At 38.7% G+C, this 25,988-nt stretch overlaps 1 protein-coding gene across 5 annotated transcripts; it reads left to right on the top strand.

Annotated features, from left to right (window-relative positions):
* Nucleotides 1-533: 533 nt before the first annotated feature.
* Nucleotides 534-24,972, top strand: LOC105102844 (zinc finger protein 182). 5 transcript variants are annotated; one of them, XM_064483219.1, is made up of 6 exons: nt 534-674; nt 899-1,084; nt 1,980-2,038; nt 17,876-18,002; nt 18,317-18,412; nt 22,058-24,972. In XM_064483219.1, exons 3-6 carry the CDS (start codon nt 2,024-2,026, stop codon nt 23,683-23,685), a joined length of 1,866 nt encoding a protein of 621 aa, XP_064339289.1. In that variant the 5' UTR covers nt 534-674; nt 899-1,084; nt 1,980-2,023; the 3' UTR covers nt 23,686-24,972. The 5 variants fall into 5 exon arrangements, with proteins under 5 accessions (XP_064339289.1, XP_064339292.1, XP_064339293.1 ...); XM_064483220.1 differs by having other exon boundaries at nt 564-691; XM_064483222.1 differs by having other exon boundaries at nt 562-1,084; nt 22,061-24,972.
* The last annotated feature ends 1,016 nt before the right edge of the window (nt 24,973-25,988 follow it).

The following is a 25,988-nucleotide window of genomic DNA, read 5'->3' on the forward strand; positions in this document are numbered from 1 at the left end:
GTGTGTGTGTGTGTCTGTGTGCGCGCGCGCCCTAGGTGGCCCTTTATTCTTCAGATTCTTGTTTGTCGGCACACCCTCCTTCAAACGCTAGACTGTAAACTCCCAGGCTCAGCCACTGGATGGAGCCAGTGACCTTTCCCTATCTCCTAGCCTTTGTGCACGCAGAGCAATTCGGCCACGCACCTCGTCCTCCCGTTCAATTATACCTGCAAAACCTGCTGCCCTCCAAGTTCAAGACATCAAATTCCCCACTGCGAGCATTTTCCTTAATTGGGCACTTCTCCTCCCTGACAGAAGGAAACCGGTCTTTGGTGTCTTAGGAATGACAGCCTCCGCAGATCAAAGGATACACCTGCTCTATGTGGCGGCACTCTAGGGGAAGAGACACGGTGGGCGTGGCCTTCTCTTCAGAGCAGTGACGTCACTGGAGCGGCCATCTTCCCTCCGCGCCTGCGCCGCGGCCCCACAGCGTTCGCGTCGGGCCGGCGGGAGGGGACCCCATGTTGACTATTGGCGGACGCGAGCTCAAAGCCCCCACTGAGCGTGCGCACACCGGGCCGCCGCAGCCCTGTGGGCTGAGGAGCCCGAGTTGGTCCCAAAGCGGAAGTGCTTTTCGGGGCCAGTTCTTGTCATGGTCTCCTCTGCAGCGAGCAGAAAATCTTGTCGAGAGAGAGGTTGAGGGGGGCGAGTGGTAGGGGTGATGGGCTGAGTGATGGGGAGTTCTGGGGGACGAGTGAAGCGGGTTCGTGGGGGTCACTGACGTGGGAGGTTTGGGGTGAGTGATGGTGGACCGAGAGGTCAGTGAATGAGGGTCTGTGGGCTCAATGGTAGACAAAGTTATGGGGCTAGTCAGGGTTGAATGGGGCTTATTAAACATTGACTTTTACACATTTTCCAGCACAGTGACCTGCGCTAAGGGTTCATACGCACCCCTTAAGCTCCTCCTTAGGCGCCCCCGCCTCTCCCTCTGTCCCTCTCCCCTTGCCCAAGCCCCGAGGTAGGGGCCTGGTGTGAATGCTCCAGCTGAAGTGAACCTGCACCCGAAGGCTTCCTTCTGGCTCCTGGGCAAGACGGCCCCAGTGAGGTGAGGAAAAGGAAGAAGAGGCACCTCAGAGAACTCACCTGACTAGGGGTCTCGCGCAGAGCTTGGGGCTTGGGAGGGGAGGGCAGGGTCTGGCATTGTGGGGGTCTGGGGGCGATCACGCTTAAAACACACAGGATTAACAGCTTTAAGATTCAATTTGGGGGGGCATTTACCAAGTAACACATTTGAACTATAGATTGATGAGAAAATAGAGGAAAAGAAAAGAAAAAGGAACTAATTTTATCCCTCTACATTTAAATGTCCATTCTTAGACCTTTTTAAAAATGTGTATAATGGGTCTGAATTTTTAAACATGTAATGTATGGTTTTAAAATGGGTTCCTGCAGTTTTATAACCTACCTATTTTCATTTAGAAAGTTACCGCGATTCAGCTTGAAAGTTTTTTCCATAACTTTTAAAAACCTGTATTTATAGATAATATGTACAGAAAAGTATATAGATAATAAGTATACAGTACCATACAATATGGTTTTTAATAGCTACATAGAATTTAATCCCTTGTATTTCCTTATTAATTCCATATTATGGGTCATATAGGATCGTTTAAGTTTGGCATTGTTAAAGTCAGTGCTAAAATGAAGGTACTTACAGGGAAATTATGTTTCATTATTTCCTTAAGGAAAATATCTAGAAATACAGTTTCTGAGGCAGTACACAAGTATTCATAGGAAAAAAAAAAACCTTTTGTGTTAGATACTGACGTGAGGAAAAGACTCAAGAATTCACAAATGGTTGTTAAAACCACCTGCTTGCCCAAACTTCCACAGAGCGGCCTTCTACCCAGCTGGTGTGAGGGGATTCCTAGGCAGATAATTCTGGGCACTGGAGGCCTGATGGGGTCTCTCATAAACTCTACATTTCTCCACTCTTCTAGCTCAAACTTCACTCATCTCTGCCTTTTCCCAAGAAGAGCAGGAAATGGCCGGACCCCAGGTAAGTATGTTATTTGTTCCTTGTTTTACCACGCATGTGATGAATGATCTCAGGAAGGAATCTCAGACATAAAATAGAAAATTAGTTGTAAATAATTGTTAGGGAAAATGAGAGACAGCAGCAAGGCCAAATTAGAATGTAGACATATGAAAGACTTGGGGTGTAGCAGATAGTTACACATGACAGTATTAGTTGAGTTGCAAAATTCTCTTTGAGCCTCTGGCAGGCAGAGGTAATCTGGCTCATTTTATTTATCAAAGAGCGAGAAAACATCAAATCCTCAGGAAAGTAAAGTTTTCCTACAGTTGCCTTCCAAGGCATTTCTTTGCTGAATCATTACATGTATGGTGGAATTGTCTTCAATCATAGCCTAATGAAAGTGCAGTCCCTGGTTTCCTGTGGCTATTTCTTATTGCATTCTTCAGTGAGCTGGAGATATAATGTCAAGATGGAATTGGGAATGAAATATCTTAGGGAACTTGCTTGTCTTTCAAACGATTTCCCTGAAGTAATTTTCTCAGTTGGACTTTTTGATTCTCATTTGGCCAAGAGACAAAGTCCTGCAGGCACTCACTGCCCACTATCTTTTTTATTTCACTTTAAAAACTGTTATTTTTTAAATTCGTGTGCAGTAAAATTGATTTTGTTGTCCAGTGTGATAAATGTTAACACCTGCATAGATTGTTATAACTAATCTATGGGCTGGAGAAGAGTTTCATCATGCCAAAAAACTGCGTCCTGCTGCCCCTTTGTCCTCCCCCACCTGAAACCTCAAGCAACCACACATCTTTTCTGTCACTAGAGTTTTATCTTTTCAAGAGTGTCACACATTATGTAACTTTATTTTTTTAATTAAAATTTCTTTTGAGGTAATTGACTGACACGCCATTGTAAAAATAATACAGAGCGATCTCATGTATCCTTTACTCAGTTTCCATCCATGATAACATCTTGCAAAATTATAGTACAATGGCACAACCAGGATATTCACATTGATATGGTTAAGACACAGTTACCCCAAGGATCTCTTACCCTTATGTTGCTCTTTTATACTTGCATCCATCTCTGCCCCCCAATCCCATTCCAAGACTCCTAGCAACTACTAATCTGTTCTCCATTTCTAGAATTTTGTCATTTCAGGAATGTGATATATGTCAAATCATATAGTCTGTAACCTTTTGAGATTGGATTTTTTTTTTCACTCAATATGATTCCCTGGAGATTCAGCCATGTTGTTGTGTGTGTCAATAGTTCTTTCCTTTTTTATAGCTGAGTGGCACTCCATGGTATAGATGTACCACAGCTTATTTATCCATTTTCCTGTTGAAAGACATTTGAATGATTTTCAGTGTTTAAACATTCACACACAGGTTTTTGTGCGAACATACGTTTTCATTTCTCTGGAGTAAATATTTGAGCATTGCTGGGTCATATGGTAAGTGCACAGTTTAACTTTTTCAGAATCTGCCAAATGGTATTCCAGAGTGGTTGAATTCTTTTTCATTTCCACCAGCAATGTATAAGAATTCCAGTTCCTTCACATTTTTGCCAACACTTGATACTGTCAGTACAGTTGACCCTTGAACAACGCTGGGCTTAGGGGCACTGACCCCCACCTAGTAGTTGAAAATCCATCTACAATCTGCCATCTGTATCTGCAGTTCCAACTAACCACAGATCGTGTAGTACTGTAGTATGCATTTATTGAAAAAAAAAATCCACAAATAAGTGGACCCTCACAGTTCAAACCTATGTTGTTCAAGGGTCAACTGCATTTTAAATTTTAATTATTCTAGTTTATAGTGATCTCTCATGATGGTTTTAATTTGTTTTGGTTTTTTAGGAGGTGGTTATTAGGTTTATTTATTTATTTTTAATGGAGGTGCTGGGGACTGAACCCAGGACCTTGTGCATGCTAAGCACACACTTTACCACTGAGCTGTACCCTCCCCACTGATGGTTTTAATTTGTATTTCCCTAATGGCTAATGATGTTGAGTATCTTTATGTATGCTTATTTACTTTTGCATATCCTCTTTGGTAAAGTGTCCAGTCAAGTCTTCTGCCCATTTTAAATTGGATTGTTTGTTTTCTCACTGTTGAGTTTCGAGAGTTCTCTATGTATTCTGTGCATAAGTCTTGTCACATAGCGTCGCTTGTAAATATTTTCTCCAAGTGTGTGGCTTGTCTTTTCATTCACTTAATAGTCTGGTTCACAGAGTGAGAATTTTTAATTTTGAAAATGTCCAGTTTATAAACTATTAACTTTATGGATTGTGCTTTCCATGTCAGGTCTAGGAGTTGGTTGCCTAACTCTAGGTGAAATGGAAAAACTCTAGTTTTCTACCTCCTATGTAGAGAAAAACCCCGTTCTTTCCTACTGTGTCCCTCCTATGAGTCTTCCTTTGCTCTGACTTGGAACAGTTCACTTCTGAGATTTCTGGTTGCCAAATGTGTGGAAGTTTCCCCCACAGCAGATTCTCTGTGACACCTGCTGGTTGTTCTGCAGCTTACCGTAGCTCTGAGGCTGTCTGCTTGGAGATTGTGTCAGATCCCACAGGTTAAGGGCTCAGTTCCACAAGACTGCCCCTACCTCCTAACATAAGACACCAGTCCAAAGGTTAGTGCTTAGTACCTGTGCTTCTGACCACCCAGCTGTTGATCAGAGGTTCCAGTGACCTCCTCTTTGGGGTCAATTAATTTGCTAGAGTAGCTCACAGAACTCAGGGAAACACCCTTCCCAGTTTATTAAAGAATATGATAAAGGATACAGATGAACATCCAGATGGCAGATGCGTAAGGGCAAAGAATATGGGAAGAGGTATGGAGCTTCCATACCCTCTCCAGGCCCAGGTGTGTCACTCTCCTAGCGCCTCCACGTGCTTACCAGTTCGGAAGCTCTCGGAGCCTAGTCCTTCATGTTTCTCTTATTGTTTTTAAGTGAAAGCAGGTTTATTTAGGGAGATACACACTCCGTAGACAGAGTGCGGGCCATCTCAGAAGGCAACAGAGAGTGACCATGAGGTGTGGAGTTGTTAGGTTTTATGGGCTCAGTAATTTCATATGCTAATGAGTAGGAGGATTATTCCAACTACTTTGGGGAAGGGGCGGGGATTTCCAGGAATCAGGCCCCTGCCCACTTTTTGACCTTTTATGTTCAGCCTAGGAACTGTCATGGCGCTTGTGGGTGTGCCATGAGGCTCAAGGCCTTTAGCATGATTGATGAATTCATCGGCCATTGGCTTTTTTTTAAATTGAGGTATAGCTGATTTAACAGTTGTGTTAGTTTCTGGTGTACAGCACAGTGATTCAGTTCTACATATTTATATACATGTATATATTCTTTTTCATAATAGATTATTACAAGCTATTGAATATAGTGCCCTGTGTCCTACAGTAGGACCTTGTTATTTATCTATTTTGTATATAGTAGTTTGTATCTGCTAATCCCAAACTCCTAATTCATCCCTCCCCCCTTCCTCTTTGGTAACAGTAAGTTTGTTTTCTATGTCTATGAGTCTGTTTCTGTTTTGTAAATAAGTTCATTTGTGTCATTTTTTAGATTCCACATATAAGTGATATCATATGGTATTTGTCTTTCTCTGATTTACTTCACTTCAGATGATAATCTCATGTTGCTGCAAATGGCATCATTTCATACATTTTATGGCTGAGTAGTATTCCATTGTGTGGAATACTACTACACACACACCACAATTTCTTTATCCAGTCATCTGTTGATAGACATTTAGGTTGCTTCCATGTACTGGCTATTGTAAATAGTGCTGCTATGAACATTGAGGTACATGTATCTTTTCAAATTAGAGTTCCCTCCAGATATATTCCCAGGAGTGGGGTTGATGGATCATGTGGTAACTCTAGTTTTCGTTTCTTAAGGACTTGCCATACTGTTTTCCATAGTGGATGCACCAAAGTACATTTCCACCAACAGTGTAGGAGGGTTCCCTTTTCTCCACACCCTCTCCTGCATTTATTGTTTGTAGACTTTTGAATGATGGCCACTCTGACCTGTGTGAGGTGAAACCTCATTGTAGTTTTGATTTTTATTTCTGATAATTAGCGATATTGAGCATCTTTTCATGTGCCTGCTGGCCATCTGTATGTTTTCATTGGAGAAATATCTGTTTAGGTCTTCTGCCCATTTTTTGATTGGGTTGTTTGGTTTTTTGTTATTGAGTTATATGAGCTGTTTGAATATTCTGGAAGTTAAGCCCTTTTCAGTGATATTACTTGCAAATATTTTCTCCCAGTCAGTAGGTAGTAGGTCTTTTCATTTTGTTTATGGTTTCCTTTGCTGTGCAAAAGCTTATGAGTTTAATTAGGTCCCATTTGTTTATTTTTGCTTTTATTTCTATTGCCTTGGTAGACTGACCTAGGAAAACATTGCTATGATTTATGTCAGAGAATGTTTTGCCTATGTTTTCTTCTAGATTTATGATGTCCTGTCTTATGTTTAAGTCTTTAAGCCATTTTGAGTTTATTTTTGTGTGTATAGTGTGAGGGAGTATAGTATATTTTTTGTATAGTGTAACTTCATTGATTTACATGTGGCTGTCCAGTTTTCCCAATACCACTTGCTAAAGAGACTGTCTTTTCTCCATTGTGTGTTCTTGCCTCCTTTGTCAAAGATTAATTGACCACAGGTGTGTGGGTGGCTATTGGCTTTTGATTCAACTTCCAGCCCCTCACCTTCTTGACGCTGGAGGGTGGGACCAAAAGTTCCAACTCTCTAATCACACACATGGTTGGTTCTCCTGACAGCCAGCCCATGTCCTTAGGTGGGATCCTAAAGTCATCTCATTAACATGACAAAAGAGACCTTTATAGCTCTTAGCACTTAAGAAACTTAAAGGGTTTCAGGAGCTTCTCTCTGCCAGAAATGGGAAGTTAAAACCAAAAATATATTTCTTATTATAAATCAATATCCGCTATGTCATGAAGATTTTCTCCTATTTCTTCTATAAGTTTTATAGTTTTAAGTTTACATGTAGATGTAAGATCCATTTTGCATTAATTTTTATATAAGGTATAAGGATTAGGTCAAGGTTCATAATTTTGCAAATGGATTTCTGTTTGTTCTAACTCCATTTGTTGAAAGGACCATCTTTTCTCCATTGAATTGATTTTGTGGTTTTATCAAAAGTCAGTTGGCCATATTTGTGGGGTCTATTTCTGGTCTCTGTTCTGTTTATCTATGTATCTGACCCTCCACCAGTACCACGCTGTCTTCATTATTGCAGCTTTATCATAAGTCTTGAAATCAGGTACTGTGATTTCTCCAACTTATTCTACTTTTTCAAAATTGGCCATTCTTGTTCCCTTGTCTTTATATATAAATTTTAGAATAATCTTATTTACATATCTAAAAATGATCTTGCTAGGATTTTGATAGGAATTGACTTATACCTGTAGATCAGTTTGGGGAGAATTGGTAGTTTTTTTTTATGTTGTGTCTTATAATCCATGAACACAGTATCCTTTTACATTTATTTAGATCTTCTTTTATTTACTTCATCAACATTTTATAATTTTCAACATACAGATCCTATAAATGTGTATTAGTCTGCTCAGGCTGCCATAACAAAATGCCACAAACTAAGTAGATTAAACAACAGAAATTTATTTTCTCACAGTTCTGGAGCTTAGAAGTCCCAGATCGGGGTTGATTTCTGGTGAGGCCTTTCTTCTTGGCTTGTAGACAGCTGCCTTCTCACTGTCCTCACATGGCCTTTAGCTTTGTGCATCTGCAGAGAGAGAGGGAGGGATGTGTGATGAGAACTGTCAAGATTTATTCTCTTAGCAACTTTCAAATATACGATACAGTATTATTAACTATAGACACCATGCTGTGCGTTACATCCACAGGACTTATTTATTGTATAACTGGAAGTTTGTACCTTTTGACCACCTTTACTATTTCATCTACTCCCCTGCCCCCTACCTCTGGCAACCATCAATCTGTTCTTTGTATCTATGAGGGGGTTTTGGTTTGTTTTTTTTTTTAGATTCCACATGTGAGTGAGATCATATGATATTTCTCTTTCTCTGTCTGACTTATTTCACTTAGCATAATGCCCTAAAGGTCCATCCATGTTGTCACAAATGGCAAGATTTTCTTCTTTTTTATAGCTGAATAATATTCCAGTGTGTGTGTGTGTATACTTAGGTTGATTCCATATCTTGGCTATTATAAATAATGCTGCAGTGAACATGGAGGTTCATATATCTTTTTGAGTCAGTGTTTTCATTTCCTTCAAATAAATGCCGAGAAGTGGAATTGCTGGATCATATGGTAGTTCTATTTTTAATTTTTGAGAAACCTCTATATGATTTTTCCATAGTGGCTGTACGAATTTACATTCTCACCAACAGTGTACAAGGGTTCCCTTTTGTTCACCTCCTTGCCAACACTTGCTATTGATTGTCTTTTTGATAACGGCCATTCTGACAGGTGTGAGGTGATATCTCACTGTTGTTTTGATTTGCATTTCCCTGATGATTAGTGATGTTGAGCATCTTTTCATGTGTCTGTAGGCCATCTGTATGTCTTCTTTGGAAACATGTCTATTCAGGTCCTCTGCTTGCTTTTTAATTGGGTTGTTTGTTTTTTCAATACTTAGTTGTGTGAGTTCTTTGTATATTTTGGATATTAACCCCTTATCAGTTATTTGATATGCAGATGTATTCTCCCACTTGGTAGGTTGCCTTTTCATTTTGTTGATGGATTCCTTTGCTGTAAGAAGCTTTTTATTTTTATATAGTCCTTTTTGTTGAGTTTTGCTTTTGGTGTCAAATCCAAAAAATCATTGCCAAGACGAATGTCAAAAGAGTTTGCCACCCATGTTTTCTTCTAGGAATTTTATGGCTTCAGGTTTTATGTTCAAATCTTTAATCCACTTTGAGTTAATTTTTGCATGTAGTATAAGATAGCAGTCCACTTTCATTCTTTTGTATGTGTCCAGTTTTCCCAACACAATTTATTGAAAAGGTTATCTTTTCCCCACTGTATATTCTTGGCTCCTTTGAGATAAATTAATTGATCATACATGCATGGGTTTATTTCTGGGTCCTCTATTCTGTTCCATTGATCTATGAGTCTGTTTTTATGCCAGTACCATATTATTTTGATTACTATAGCTTTGTAATATAGTTTGAAATTAGGGAGTGTGGTGCCTCCAGCTTTGTTTTTCTTTCTCAGGGTTGCTGTGTCTATTCTGAGTCTTGTGACTATATTTGAACTTTAGTATTGTTCTGTTTCTCTGACTCATTCATTTCTATAGCTGCATAGTGTTCCATTAGGGTTGCACCAGTTTGTTCAACTATTCTCCTATGTACATGGGAATTTTGGTTTTTTCCAGTATTTTACAATTAAGAATAATGCCAAAATGAAATATATTGTGCATATGTTGTTTCCTTTTTGTGCAGGTATATCTTCTATATAAATTCGTATAAGTATCATTCCTAGGTCAAGGGTAAATACAATTTATTAGGTATTGCCAAATTCTCTTTTATAAAGATTGTTCCATTTTGCCTGTACTGGTTTACATTCCTACCAACAATGTATGATAGTGCCTATTTCTCTATGGCTGTACCACAGAGTATGGTCTCTGGCTTTTAAATTTTTTTCCAATCTTCTAGGTAAGAAATGATATCTCTGTTTTAGTTTTAATTGCCATTTCTATTATTATGAGTAAAGTAAAATGTAATTTAATATATTTAAGAGCCATTTATATATCTCTTTTGTTAATTGTCTTATGTTTTTTGCCTAATTTTCTATCAGGTATTTGGTCTTTTTTCCCCTTGACTTTTAAGAGTTCTTTCTATATTAAGGACATTCTTTATCTGTGATACATGTTGCAGCAATCTTTGTGATATATGTTTCAACAAATTTCCCCCTCTGGTTTGTCATTTGTTTTTGGACTTATGTCTTTGGACTTGCCAAAATGTTTTTATATTTTTGTGCTTGTATTTATTAATCTCTTATTACATCTGGATTTTTAGTCATAGTTAGAAAGTCTTTCCCTACATCCACGTTATACGGACATTCACCCACACTTTCCTCTAGTACTTTGGTTTTGGTTTTTTACATTTAGCCCCTTGATCCATTTGGTGTATATTTTTGTGTATGTAATGCAGTATGGATCCAATTTAGCCTTTTCCAAATGGCTCTCCAGTTGACCCAGCAATATTTATTAAAAAGTGGGTCTTTTCACTCTGTACTTTGAGAGCATGCCTGTATCCAAGTATATTCTAGTATCTGTCGGGGCTACTCACTCCCTCACAGTTTTTCTTTTCCAGTGTTTTTCTAACTGTTTTTGCACATTTATTATTTTATTTAATTATTTTACTTTGGGAGGGGTGGAGGAGGTAGCTAGGCTTGTTTGTTTTTAGAGGAGGTACTGGGGATTGAACCTGGGACCACATGTATGCTAAGCATGTGCTCTACCACCTGAGCTATCCCCTCCTCCCTTGCACATTTATTTTTTGATATGATCTTTAGTATTGCCTCGTTTAGTACCATTAAGAAGATTGCTTTTTTATTGGGATCACATTAAATTTATAAATTAATTTAGGGATAACTGCATCTTTGTGACTTTGTGTCATTCTTTCTATGAAGAGTTTGACAACTCTGAAGTTAGAGGGGACTGTCCCAATAAGAGACCACCCTCAGTTCTTACAACAGTTGCAAGTTTGGGGGTCCCCAAGACCACCCTTAGGTTTGCTAATTCAGTGGAGGGACTCCCAGTACTCATTGAAAGCTGCTAAACTCATGGTTATGGCTTGTTACAGGGAGAGGACTCAGATTGGAATCTGCCAAGGGAAGAAGTGCATAGGGCAGGATCTCAGAAAGTACCAAACATGGAGTTTCCATTTTTATCTCCTCATGGAGTCAGGATGCATGACTTTGTGTGATTGGCATTGATGTGTGATAGTATGTATTGAGTTCTGTCAACCAGGGAGGCTCTCGTGAGCCTTGATGCTCAGGGTTTTTATTAGGGCTTCATTTTATAGACATGATTGTCAATGTGGCTGCTGTCTGTCTTCAGCACCTCTGGGAGTGACCCAACCCCCCCACCCCCAAATCATGTGGTTGGTCTTTCTGATGTGGCCAGCCCCTACCCTAAAATACATCATTACGCTATCCATGGTGAACCAAGACCGCTGTGCAAAACTTCCTTCCTTCCTTCCTTCCTTCCTTCCTTCCATTTGAGTCCATCCTTCTGTCCATCCTTTCTTCTTTCCTTCCATTCTTCCATTCCAGTTTGCCTTTTACATCTGGTTATTTTAAGGAAATTGCCATCTATTCTAATCTTTAATTTTTTTAAATCAGGTTTCAATATTTTTGTATCAGCATTTCTTATATTAATTATATTAAGCATATATGTTTTCTCTTTGGGTCTACTTAATGGTGATTTATGTTAATTAATCTTCTAATATAAAACTATCATTGTATGCCTGGAATATATTTTAATTGGTCATTAAATATTATTGTCTTAATGTGGATCTATTCTATTTGGTTATACAGTTGACCGTTGAACAACATGAGTTTGAACTGTGTGGGTCCTCTTATCTGCAGATGGTTTTCAACAGTAAATACTGCAGTACTATACAGCCCATGTTTGGTTGAATCCACAGATGTGGAAGAACCACTGATATGGAGGGCTGACTCTAAGTTATACGTGGATTAACCCCCTTGTTGTTTAAGGGTCAACTCTATTTAGGATTTTTGGACTGTTGATCACAAGTGAGTTTAGTCTGCATTTTCCTATTTTGTACAATCTTAAATGAGTTTATGTGTCAAATTTATACTCAATTCATGTAACAATTTGTAAGCCTTCCTTCTTCTATGCTCAGGAAGAATTAGAGCAGTTAGTCTTCTCAGGTCTTTGGTGAGCATGAGTCTTGCCCTGGGCATATATGTGGCTTTCTAAATTCCCTTGTACCTGGGTGCTTTTGAATGTCATAATGTCCCCAAGAATCTCCCCCAGCATTTCTTCTCAGACCTTAGGCAGGCTGTTGTCTGTCTGGACTGTAATCTTTTGCCCCGGGCATCTGTGGCTTGTTAGTTTGCCTTGCAGCCTTTTGGAGCAATGCCTACTGCTTTCGGGCCAGAGTTCAGAGTAAGGTGAAACAGGAGCACCTCGCAGCTGTCTTTCTAGTAGCCCCTGATAGGTTAGAACAGACACATGCCAACTTGTGAGTCTGGTCTGCTCTGCTTCCTCGGGAACTAGGGGCTGAGGGGGTCCCACACTGGGAACATTGGCTGATGCCGAGAAGTTTTCCTGATGTCTTTAAGTTGCCTGTTTCTTGATTCCATGTAGTTGCTGCAAACTTTTGTTTTTCAGAGTTTTGACAAAGTTGGTTCTGATGGTGTCTCCTTGTTTTTGAATTTTGGGGGAATGTCATTGTAGTGACTTTCTTATGACCTGAAGTATTTTCTCATTTTCTATTGTTCTTAAAGAAGCTTTGAGTGGATGCTATTTTCACCTATTTATTTTTTGTTGGGGGGAGGTAATTAGGTTTATTTATTAATCTTTAATGGAGATACTGGGGATTGTACCCAGGACTTTGTGTATGCTAAGCATGCGTTCTATCACTGAGCTGTATCCTCCCCCTTGTTTTCACCTATTTAAGTGTTGGAGGTTGTGGTGACTTGCACAATTCTCGTTTCGAGAGGCCCTTCTTTTTGTCAGTGAGAGAAAGTACAGTTTCCTTAATGGATGACTTTGTCTTGGCACTGTGGGGAGCCACCATATGTGCTCTGGCTTGTTTTAGTTTGTTTAGGTCATTCCTTTGTCTCACAGGACCTTCAATTTCCCCCTCAAGGTTTTCCCCTTCACAACCCAATCTCCAAACGGTTCTTCCTCTTTGCTTTTTATCTTCTGCTCCTTTAGAGGCAATGCTTTTTTGTGGCTGCCACCTTATGTCCCGTACACCTTTCTTATAGCTGGTGCTCTGATCCATCTGGCCCGTTTTCCAGTATTTTTGTACTAATGGAGGATTTTTCTCTTTCTAAGCATGAGTTCAGCTCATCCTTAGGTTCTCTGCTTCCCTCTCTGTTCTCTTGACCATTTTTTCAGACCCTTCTCATGCTGCAGAAAGGTTTGTGACAGTAGTTTGAAAGCAAATTCGGTATTTATTTTTCACTTATAGGTAATCAGAAATCTATAGTAGTCTCTATTTTCTATTATAAGTTTATTTTTTATTGATGTACAGTCAGTTTACAATGTTGTGTCAATTTCTGGTGTACAGCACAATAGTTTGATCATACATATACATGTATTCGTTTTCATATTCTTTTTCATTATAGGTTACTGAAAGATATTGAATATAGTTCCCTGTGCTATACAGTAGAAGCTTGTTGTCTATCTATTTTATATATAGTAGTTAATATCTGCAAATCTCAAACTCCCAGTTTATCCCTTTTCACCCCTTCCCCCCACCCCCTCATAACCATAAGTTTGTTTCCTTGTGTGTTTCTTCCTGTGTCTGTTTCTGAGTCTGTTTCTTCCTGTGTCTGTTTCTGAGTCTGTTTTGTAAGTAAGTTCATTTCTCTTGTTTTTAGGTTCCATATATAAGAGAGATTATATGGTATTTTTCTTTCTCTTTCTGGCTTAGTTCACTTAGAATAACGATCTCCAGGTCCATCCATGTTGCTGCAAATGGCATTATTTCATTCTTTTTTTTTATGGCTGAGTAGTACCCATTGTATAAATATACCACAACGTCTTTATCCAGTCATCTCTCGATGGACGTTTAGGTTGTTTCTATGTCTTGACTATTATTTTCTATTATAAGTTATACTGAAGGTATAGGTTATGTGTAATTTTATTTGTTCTTCATATTAATCTGTACGGTTTTTTGGAGGATATGTGGAGAGGTTTGGATTTATACAGGTGCAGTTATTCTAAAGTACCTGGAGGCTCCTTAATTTTTAAATAATTTTTTTTAAAATAAAAAAGGTATAATCTGTATACAGTAAAACAGACCCTCTTCAGTGTACAGTTCTGCAACTTTGGACAAACTCTGCAAGTTTTGACACCACCACAGGGAAGATATAGAACAGTTCTCTTGCCTCCCAATACAGTTGACCCTTGAACAATGTGGAGGTTAGTGGTGCCAACTCCCTGCACAGTTGAAAATTTGCATATGACTTTGAACTCCCTCCAGATTTACTAATAGCCTGGTGTTGAGTGGAAACCTTACCAATAACATAAACATTTAATTAACACATTTTGTATGTTGAATGTATTATATACTGTATTTTTACAATACAGGAAGCTAGAGAAAAAAACATTATTAAGAAAATCATAAGAAACAGAAAATACTTTTACAGCATTATATTATATTTATTGACACTGTAAGTTTATGTTGTCTGTTTGCAAGATGAATGAATGGTCTGTCAGTGCCTACATCAGTATAGTCTTATATGATACAAAGCACTGTAGCTGTTATACAAATACTAACACTAGACATCAAAAATGAAAAGATAATGTGAAAAAAAATTGACATTTAATTATGAATATAATGTGTCATGCATTTATAATGAGCAATATGACTGCTTTATGGTAGCCTAGTGTAATTGGTATGATTGCTTCTTGGTATGCAAGCCTATGCACTAATGAATGAATTGTTATACAGTTTTAATGGCATACAGTTATTATAGTCATATTCATAATACATTACTGGCAACATTGTTAGGTTTTTTTAAAAACCACTCACCTATGATGATAGGCTGATATGCAGTTTCTCCAATTATGAGAGAGAAGAGCATCCTGTATGGTTAATACAATTCTTTGAATTTTTTTTGAACATTTTTTATTGAGTTATAATCATTTTACAATGTTGTGTCAAATTTCAGTGTAGAGCACAATTTTTCAGTTATACATGAACATATATATATTCATTGTCACATTTTTTTCTCTGTGAGCTGCCATAAGATCTTGTGTATATTTCCCTGTGCTATACAGTATAATCTTGTTTACCTATTCTACAATTTTGAAATCCCATCTATCCCTTCCCACCCTCTGCCCTCTTGGCAACCACAAGTTTGTATTCTATGTCTATGAGTCTGTTTCTGTTTTGTATTCATGTTTGTTTTGTTTAGATTCCACATATGAGCGATCTCATATGGTATTTTTCTTTCTCTTTCTGGCTTACTTCACTTAGAATGACATTCTCCAGGAACATCCATGTTGCTACAAATGGTGTTATGTTGTCGTTTTTATGGCTGAATAGTATTCCACTGTATAAATATACCACATCTTCTTTATCCAGTCATCTGTTGATGGACATTTAGGCTGTTTCCATGTCTTGGCTATTGTAAATAGTGCTGCTATGAACATTGGGGTGCAGGTGTCATTTTCAAGTAGGGTTCCTTCTGGATATATGCCCAGGAGTGGGATTCCTGGGTCATATGGTAAGTCTATTCCTAGTCTTTTGAGGAATCTCCATACTGTTTTCCTTTTTCTTTTTAGTTTTGAGAGTTCTAATTCTTTATATATTCTCAATGCAACTTTGTTGGATAAGTGATTTGTAAATATTTTCTCCCATTCCATGGCTTTTCATTCTCTTAACAGTGTCCTTTTTGGAAAAAAAAAAAATATATATATGTTTTTAAAAATTTATTTATGTATTTATTTTACAATATCATATTTTTAAAATTGAAGTATAGTTGATTTACAATATTATATGTTACAGGTATACAATGTAGTGATTCAGTTTTTAAAGGTTAGGGTATAGTTATTATAAAATAGTGGCTCTATTCCCCATGTTGTACAGTACATCCTTGTAGCTTATTTTATACCTGCTAGTTTGTACCTCTTAATCCTCCACCTCCATCTTGCCCCTCCCTCTTCCCCCTCCCCACTGGTAACCACTAGTTCCTTCTCTACATCTGTGCCTTTTCTGTTATATTCACTAGTTTGTTGTATTTTTTAAGACTCCACATGTAAGTGATATCTTAAACAGTATTTGTCTTTCTCTTAACAATGTTTTTTTTAATTTTGGTGTCACATCAAAGAAATACCTGGCTAACCTGAGGTTACAAAGATTTTCGCTTGTATTTTCTTCTAAAAATTTTGTAGGTTTAGATGTTACATTAAGTTTGTGATCCGTTTTGAGTTTCTATATGTGTTGGAGGTATGGATTGAAGTTCTTTTTTTTTTTTTTTGCATATGGATATCCAGTTGTCCCGACACTATTTGTTGAAATGGGAACTCCCATTTTCCATGGATGTGCCTTTGCACTTGTCAAAAATAATTTTTAAGTAGAAAGATATAAAGTACATTTAATTATACCAAACATGAAGTACAGTTTATAAGTGTACAGCTTGCTGAATTATCACAATGTGAAAAAACTGTATGACCACCCCCAGGTCAAGATTAGAACATAATCAGGACCTCCAAATCCCCTCTCATGCTCTCTTCCAACCAATAGCAGCCCCAAAGGTAGCCATTCTCCTGACTTCTAATAGGGACTAGCCTTGCTTGTTCTCTTATTGTGTATAAATAGAATCATGCAGTATGTACTCTTGTGTCTGGATTCTTTTGCTCATCAGTACCTCTGTGAGATTCATCGATGTTGGATATGCAGTTGTAGTTCATTCCTTTTCATTACCACATAGTATTCCATTGAAAGACTGTGCCACAATTTACCTATTCTATTGTCAAGTTGGATTTTGCCCACAACTTAGTATTAGAAACAGTGCTGCTGTGACCATCCCAGTACTTGTTTGCTTAAAGCCCATGTGCATGGTTTTCTCTAAGGTGTGTACCTAGGAGTAGAATTGCTGGGCCATAGTGTTTGCAAATCATTAACTTTAGTAAATAATGCTGAACTGTTTCGCCAAGCAGTTGTACCAGTTTTTACATTCCTAACTCACAGTGTGTGAGAGTTCCCATTTTGACACAATCTTATGGAACTTCAGTCTGCTTAATTATAACATTTCTGGTGGGTGCCTAGTGGTGTCTCAGTGTGGCCTAAATTTCCATTATACCTGAGTGCTAATGGAGTTGAATACATTTTCTTATATTTATCAAACATATGTCCATATGTTTTTCTTTTTAGCAAAGTATCTATTCACATCTCTTGTCTATTTTTCTGTGTGGCTTGTATATTTCTTTTGATTTGTAGGGGTTATTTTCTGTGTGCCAGATACAAACCCTTTATCACTTATGAAATTTGCAGATAATCTCCCCATCTATAGCTTGCCTTTTTACCGTTATAGTTTTAATCTTGTAGCACTTCAGTCTTTTCCTTTATGAGTAGTGCTTTTCATGTCTTGTCTTTGAATTTTTTTCCCTACCCCAAGCCTCTGAAAACATTTTCCTCCTATATTATTTTCCAGACACTTCATTGTGTTACGTTTCACATTAGATTTACAATTTACCTATAGCTGATTTTTGTGCATGGTGAGAGTTAGGGGTTAAATGTCATTTTTTCCCCATATAGATTTCCGGTAACCCATCCACATTTATTTAAAAATATCATCCTCTCCCCACTGTTTGGCAGTTTCAACTTTACCATAACTCAAGTGTTTATACATATTTGGATTCTCTTTTTAGTTCTACTGGACTGTTTATCTATCCGTCTATCCTTGTGCTAATACCACATTGTCTTACATTTTCTATTATTTAATGTAATAGTGTCTCTGCTGTGATTTGTGATTTTTCTTCCCACAAAGTAGGTTACTAACTTGATAGGCATCATGTATAAGTCATCATCATGAACTGGGAACCCAATCAGAAGTTCCCCTACATTCCATCCTTTTTACCTCATGGTCAGCATTTGAGAATAAAAGAATTTACAATTACAGGGACTCATGACATTTGAGGATGTGGCTGTGAATTTCACCCAGGAGGAGTGGCAGTACCTGAACCCTCCACAGAAGACCCTGTACAGAGACGTGATGCTGGAGACCTACAGCCACCTGGTCTCTGTGGGTAAGAATGGCTTCCTCAGGTAATTTTGCTGTTTATGATTACTGTGTCCAACAGAAGGCCTTTCCTTTCTCAATTTTGGAAACTTGAAGCAAGGCCTCTGAACTGATTGAAGACTTTGATATTGAATTCCAGGGATCAGAGTTCCTTTTCCCCCTTTGCTTTCCTGACAAGGTGTTTGTGAACTCAAAACCCAGGTGAATTGGTTTGACTACCACTGTGTCAAGTGACAGGTCCCTTGTGCTGCCCCGAACTCCATCTTCCTTTCTCTCAGAGGCTCTGAGGACAAAGGAGGTATCACTGTCATTTCTCATCAGCAGGGCAGCAGATTACCAAACCAAATCTCATCCTCAAATTGGAGGTGGAAGAGCCGTGCCTGACAGAAGGAAAAATCCCAGTTTGGAGCTTTCCAGGTAAGTGGGATTGACCCAGGTTATGGGGACATGAAGTCCCAGCTTGTCAGTCAGGGGTGAGAACCTCTGAAAGGACTTTCAGGAATATCTTGGGAATGGCTGTGGCCCTCTGGTGTTGGAGGATAAGGACATGAACACCTAAGACTGATACCCCCTCCCCTGTCCTAAACCCATCAGACCATTCTCCTTAAGTTGGTGCTCACCCATAAGTTTCTGCACAACTCCATTTCCCTGTATAAAGGTGTCTTGTAAATGCCAATCCCCCAGCCCCAAGCCCTGCCACTTTTATGGTTCTCATTTCTCAGTGCCTCAGCTGAAGCCAGGCCCACATTAGTCGCAGACCAAGGTGCTAATACCCTTAATTCTGGATGGAAATACCTGATTCCATTCAGTTTAGCTATTCCTATCAGGTTTGCTCCTAAAGCATCTTAATTATCTCTTTAAAAATAGCTTTATTAAGATATAATTCACATACAATAAAATTCACTCTTTTGAAGTATACAAATTCAGTGATTTCCAGTATATTCATAGAATTGTGCAACCATCACCACTGTCTAATTCAAGAACATTATCACCAGCCTCAAAAGAAACCCCTAATTATATTTCCTGTCTCTGCCCTGGAATCAGCCATTTCGCCAAGGAACCTTGTTTCTTTCTAGTGGTAAATAATGTTTTGTGACCACAATTTGGATGTTAGGGAGTTATTTCTAGGCCTTTTCACTGTAGTTAGGAACTATGTAAAAAAAAGATTAAGAGGAAATGTATCATGGATTCAAATTGATATTTCCAAATCAAGTTCTGGACTTAAAGGTTTTAAATTTATTAATCTTACATCTGATGGGAGTATCATCAGTATTATTCTGAGACTGCTGAATGTGTATAGTGGGTTGAATCAGTTGAGGTAATCGTGTTGGTGCCACTAAGAATCAAGACTTTTCAGCATGGTTGTTAGGCGATACAGATGAAGGGGGTATTTGCTATTATTAGAGAATTCTTTTATTTTCAAATTTTGCTTTATGATTATATAAAATAATTGCAAAATTTTTACCTTGGTTCCAAAATCAATCTAGAAAACAAGCTCTATTCAAGGAAGTCCAGTCTCTTACCCTCTCCATCCTACTCTCTTCCTTCCTCCCCCCTCTAGGTAACCATTTATTAAAATTTAAAGGTTTATCCTTCTATTGCTTTTTATAATATGAGCCTCTGTTATTTTAAACATATGTCTTTATTTCCTTCCTTATAAAAATGGTAGCCTACAATGTACATTTTTTATTGAGTTATAGTCAGTTTACAATGTTGTGTCAATTTCCAGTGTAGAGCACAATTTTTCAGTTATACATGAACATACATGAACATTCATTGTTGCATTCTTTTTTGCTGTGAGCTACCACAATATCTTGTATATGTTTCCCTGTGCTATAAAGTATAATCTTGTTTATTCTACATATGCCTGTCAGTATCTACAAATTTCAAACTCCCAGTCTGTCCCTTCCCACCCACCCCCCTGGCAACCACAAGTTTGTATTCTATTTCTATGAGTCTGTTTCTGTTTTGTATTTATGTTCATTTTTTTTTAGATTCCACATATGAGCGATCTCATATGGTATTTTTCTTTCTCTTTCTGGCTTACTTCACTTAGAATGATATTCTCCAGGAACATCCATGTTGCTGCAAATGGCGTTATGTTCTCATTTTTTATGGCTGAGTAGTATTCCATTGTATAAATATACCACATCTTCTTTATCCAGTCATCTGTCAATGGACATTTAGGCTGTTTCTGTGTCTTGGCTATTGTAAATAGTGCTGCTATGAACGTTGGATTCTTTTTGAAGTAGGGTTCCTTCTGGATATGTGCCCAGGAGTGGGCTATTATTTTAAACATCATTTATATATTTAAATATTATTTAAACATATATCTTTAAACATACGTCTTTTTATTTTAAACATCTTTTTATTTTAAACATATATCTTTATTTTGTTCCTTATAAAAATGGTAGCCTACAATGTACATTTTTATTCACCTTCTTTTTTCAGTTAATTCAAGAACATGTTAAATATACTGAGATAGTCCTTATTTCTTTTTATAGTAATGTAGTGACTCTTAATCATAATAGTAGTAGTTATTGTAGTAGTAGTAGTTGTTCTAGTAAACAGGTGAAGTGCTGTGCATGCCTTGTTATAATTAGTTTAATCCTATCAACATACATTTGGGTGGGTACTGTTACAGCTCCTATTTTCCAGGTGTGAAAGTAAGATACAGATAGATTAGATAACATGCCTGAGGTCACAGAACAAGTAAAAGGCAGATTTGGGATTTGATCCTGGGCTAGAGAACTTATGACCGTAGCCACATTCGCTATGCTGCTCCTTACCACCTTAAAGAGGTCCAGACTCAGTAGATCCTTGGTGGAGCTTGGGTCCCATCAAATGTATTTTGTAAAAAAGCTTTTCCTGTGATTCTGATGTTCACTCCCAGTTAAGAACTAGTGCTTTACTATTGAAAGAAAGGAAGTCACAGGAAGAGAAGCCACAGCTGCATGATCCATTTTAAAATTCAGTATTACTCTCAAATGTTGTTATTATATCTAAGTGGTAATATGAGTAGTTATTTTACTCTTCTTTCAACTTTTCTGTATGTTTGAAACTTTTCATATAAAACTTTAGGAAAAGGTGAGAAGAAAATTAAAGTACAAAAAATTAAAATTCAGTATATGGGCAAAAAGGATTTACCGCATTGTCTTGACCAAGATACCACTGATTTTAAGACACAGCACTAAGAAAATTTGCCACCAGATTATGACACGTCACTGATTGTAAGGTGTATTTGGATTCAGAAGTATTAAAATATGGAACAATATGCATCTTGTAATTGATGAAATATGGTATGTTAAGGCAAGGCTTTGCAGTTTTAACTGTCTAAATGAGTGGTACAGATAACCAACTACTTTAGAAGTTAATGAAAGTAAAAGATATACAGGAAGATCAGAGTCAGCTTTTTTGAAAAGAGTGAACTGCTTCTTGAAAGTTATCTAGATTCTGAATATATCAAAATATGGAGGACTGGGCTATGTGGGTGATGGGACATGAGGAAGGGTTTGGAGTTAATAATATACATTGTTTTAAGTGGAAATAGTGTAGACAGGAGCAGAAGGTGGTGTCAAAGAACTGTGAATGCAAACTTGGATGAATACAAAGGTGAATCAAGGTTGGGCAAAAATTTTTAGGTTTCTTTGTTTTTGTAAGGCTAATTATTCTAGATCTTTCTCTCATTTACTGATAATGTGGATTTCAGGATTGTTGTAAGATTTGAGTCCACAAATCTCACTGTTGCATTTCTACCTAGGTGGAAATAGTATATAAGTCAGGTACAGTTAAGAGTTCATATGATAAATGAAGATAAAGGGTGATAAGTCACCAGAGTGATGCAAAAGTAAGGGTAAGAAAGACTGAGGTGTTAGGGTCAGATTGTTCTTGGTAACAAAAAGGCTAGCAGGTAGGAGTTTAGTAAAAGAACAGGATTGGATGGTCAAGATTCTCTCTCCAATAAAATGAGGTAACAGTATCAGCTTTCCTTCGGCAGGACATTTCTAAAGAAAGTCCATTTGATAATATCAAAGGATAAAGATGGTTTATTGTACTTTCCAGAAGAAGCCTTCCAGGTTGATGAACAGATTGAGAGACAGCACCAGGATGACCAAGATAAACATGTGATGCAAGCTGGATTCCCTGACAAGAGAGCCATTACCACCAAGATTGGCCATGACTATAATGAATTTGGAAACATACTTCATCTCAGTACAAACTTTGTTGCTTCAATACAAAGACCCCATAAACATGAGTCATTTGGGCATATGGTAGATAATTTAGACTTATTTGGTAGAAGCTCTGCAGGAAAGAAACATGATAATGGATGTGCAAAATTATTCTTCCATACTGAGTATGAGAAAACAACTCCTGGAGTGAAACCTTATGGTTATAAAGAGTGTGGGAAGACCCTCAGGCAAAAGAAAGGCCTTAGTCTACATCAGAGAATTAAAAATGGAGAGAAACCCTTTGAATGTACCGCATGTAGGAAAACCTTCAGCAAGAAGTCACACCTCATTGTGCACTGGAGAACTCACACAGGAGAGAAGCCCTTTGGATGTACTGAATGTGGAAAAGCCTTTAGCCAAAAATCTCAGCTCATCATACACCTGAGAACTCATACAGGAGAGCGACCCTTTGAGTGTCCAGAATGTGGAAAGGCCTTTAGAGAAAAGTCAACTGTCATCATCCATTACAGGACTCACACAGGAGAGAAACCTTATGAATGTAATGAATGTGGCAAAGCCTTCACCCAGAAGTCAAACCTCATTGTCCATCAGAAAACCCACACAGGAGAAAAAACTTATGAATGCACCAAATGTGGGGAGTCTTTCATACAGAAGCTCGATCTAATTATACATCACAGTACTCATACAGGAAAGAAACCCCACGAATGTAATGAGTGTAAGAAAACTTTCAGTGATAAGTCAACTCTCATTATTCATCAACGAACTCATACGGGAGAGAAACCTCATAAATGTACTGAATGTGGGAAGTCTTTTAATGAGAAGTCAACCCTCATCGTGCATCAGCGAACTCATACAGGAGAGAAACCCTATGAATGTGATGTGTGTGGGAAAACCTTCACCCAAAAGTCTAACCTTGGGGTACATCAGAGAACTCATTCAGGAGAGAAACCCTTTGAATGTAATGAATGTGAGAAAGCGTTCTCTCAGAAATCCTATCTCATGCTACACCAGAGAGGTCATACAGGAGAGAAGCCCTATGAATGCAGTGAATGTGAAAAAGCATTTTCCCAGAAATCCTATCTCATTATTCATCAAAGAACGCATACGGAAGAAAAACCCTATAAATGTAACGAATGTGGCAAAGCCTTCAGAGAAAAGTCAAAACTCATTATCCATCAGAGAATTCATACGGGAGAGAAACCCTATGAATGTCCTGTATGTTGGAAAGCTTTCAGCCAGAAGTCACAGCTCATAATCCATCAGCGAACACACACAGGAGAGAAACCCTATGCATGCACCGAGTGTGGCAAAGCCTTCAGAGAGAAATCAACGTTCACTGTACACCAGAGAACTCATACTGGAGAGAAACCCTATAAGTGTACAGAATGTGGGAAAGCCTTTACCCAAAAATCAAATCTTATAGTCCATCAGAGAACACATGCAGTAAAGAAATCCCATGGGAAAGGCCATACCCGGAAGTCCAAGCTCATTGCCCATTAGAGAGTAAGTCACTGGTACAGTTCCCTTCACTGCGGGAAAGTTTCGTCAATGTAAGTAAACATTTTAAAAGTGTGTTCTGACCTCTGGTTTAAATGTGGGGCGTAAAGTCAGCCTTTTTCCTTTTCATCTCAGTCTTCACCCGAAAGCTACAAGGAGAAAAAGAAGCAGAAGTGTATCTGACAAAATTAGGAAACAGCCGAAACCCCGATTAGAGGGGGCTACCAGAAGCAGAGGAAATCAAGCACCAGTGCAAGGAGGGTTCAAAGGTTAGAGAGAGTGCTTAAGGCTGCAGATGTGAGACAGCGCTGAAGAGGATGCAGCCGAGTTTTAGGCTATCCCCTGAGTGCAAGGCCACAGAGATACACAACAGTGGTAATGGGGCACAGGCAAGTGAGAGGTAGGATGTTTCCTGGACCCATTTGGAGTCTCAGGAGAGACAGGCAAGGGCCTCAGCAAGGAATTGCTCAGGCAAGCCATATTTACAGAAAGTAGTCTATATTCATGAGAGGAGCAGTTGGCAGGGACTGAGGAAAGAGGAGAGTTCTTGAGAAGAACCCAACAGGTGCCCCTGTTTCCTGATTCTGCAGAAGTCAAGTCTGAAAGCACTACCAAATGGGAAAAAGAATCCCCGTTAGAAAAACTGATCGGCCTAGAACGTAGCCCCGTTTCTTCCCCTACCTGAACTTCCAGCAAACAGCAAGTCCAGGAAAAACTCTTACTCAAATGAGGAATGATTCCAGAGTCATCAAACCCACAAGTGCACACGGCTTTTGAGCTAGCAGTTCCCCGTCTAGGAATGTATATAGTCACACATGTACAAAATGATGGACACATAGAGGTATTCAATGATGCACTGCTGGTGAAAGCAAAGATTGGGAGCTTTCCACATGGCTCCTGAAATCCTGGAATGCCCCTATGGCAAACTTTTTGGTAGACACAAATGAATAAATATATGACGAGAACTTGGACACCACTTTGTGTAGCGGTACACAAACATTAGGTGAGAAAAAAAGCAAGGTTGCAGGAGAGTGAGGATAATCTGCTACCATTTGTGTACAAAAAGGAGAACAAATGGTAAGTACGTGATCAAGTGTATTCACATAAACTCTCTCTGGAAAGATAAACGAGAAGCTGGGAACCCTGATTACCTCTGGGAAAGGGAAGGGGCAGCGGGTGGCTTGGGGGAAGGAATTGGGAGAGAGACGGCTGTATATCCTTTCAGAACTTTAGAAAATTGTACTATGTGGATGTTATTAACTTTTCAAAAAATAAAACTTTTAAAACACATTTTGTTCCATTACTGTTATAATGAAGTCAGATTCTAGATGCAGGATTTCATAACCTTTAATATAGATATGCTCGATGTGGAGTTTAATTTTTTTTAGAGTCAATAAATTGAATCATCAATCATACAAAACAGATACCCAGTCAGTTCCAGAGGCACACCGGCATTATTGTCTTGAGGGTGCCAAATAAAGTGATTTCAGGTCAGCTGGGACCTGCATTCTGCTGATCTAAAATTATTGAAACTGGAACACGTTTCTTGCTTAGTGTGCACAGTGCCATCTGGGAAAATACCCTGAACTAAAGCCCACCGATGCCCTTCCACATCTTAAAATGATTTAAATGACTTCATTCGTGCGTGTGTGCGCATTCTTTTTACAAACGCTGTAAAGCATAAATCCAGAGAGGTTGGGTAACTTGCCCCACAAGTCACACTTCCATGGCACATTTTCCAAGGGGAGAGACAGATTGAGAGCCGTGGTCTTAATGGACACAGCCAAAGACCACGTAACAGCACTTTTGCTCCAGAATGAAAGGTCCCACTGTGTGAATGACCGTAAATGTGGCCCTCACCCTACTGTAAGTTTCCACTGAGACCATCTTGGTGGTGGAACTGAGCAAATGAAGCTGTGGAAACCCTGGGCATGCTCAGTGTTTCGATGTAACAGAACAGGTGGTTGAGTCAGACCTGAGACCCTGCCTGTGCCCTCCCAGGCCTTGTTTTTGCCTCTAAATTACCACAGGAAAATGAGCAGTGGGCTCATTTTCTATGAACTACAAAAGCCAGACATGCCAAATTTAGTGCCCTTCCAGGGAGAAGGAAGCTTCAGGAAGGAATGTGGGCTGGCTTCCTTGCTCCTGGTGCAGTCTGCTGAGGGGACACCTGAGGGCACTAGGAATGAAACATCTCATCTTCCTGCTGATAGAGAATATTCCTGGGGTTTCAGGCCCATCAGAGGTCATCCTGGGATGGGGTGGGGGTCAGATCTTGCCATTTCAGTTTGATCTTGGACTCCTGC

The sequence above is a fragment of the Camelus dromedarius genome, chromosome X (assembly GCF_036321535.1).
Source record: "Camelus dromedarius isolate mCamDro1 chromosome X, mCamDro1.pat, whole genome shotgun sequence".
In the NCBI taxonomy this organism is placed as follows: domain Eukaryota; kingdom Metazoa; phylum Chordata; class Mammalia; order Artiodactyla; family Camelidae; genus Camelus; species Camelus dromedarius.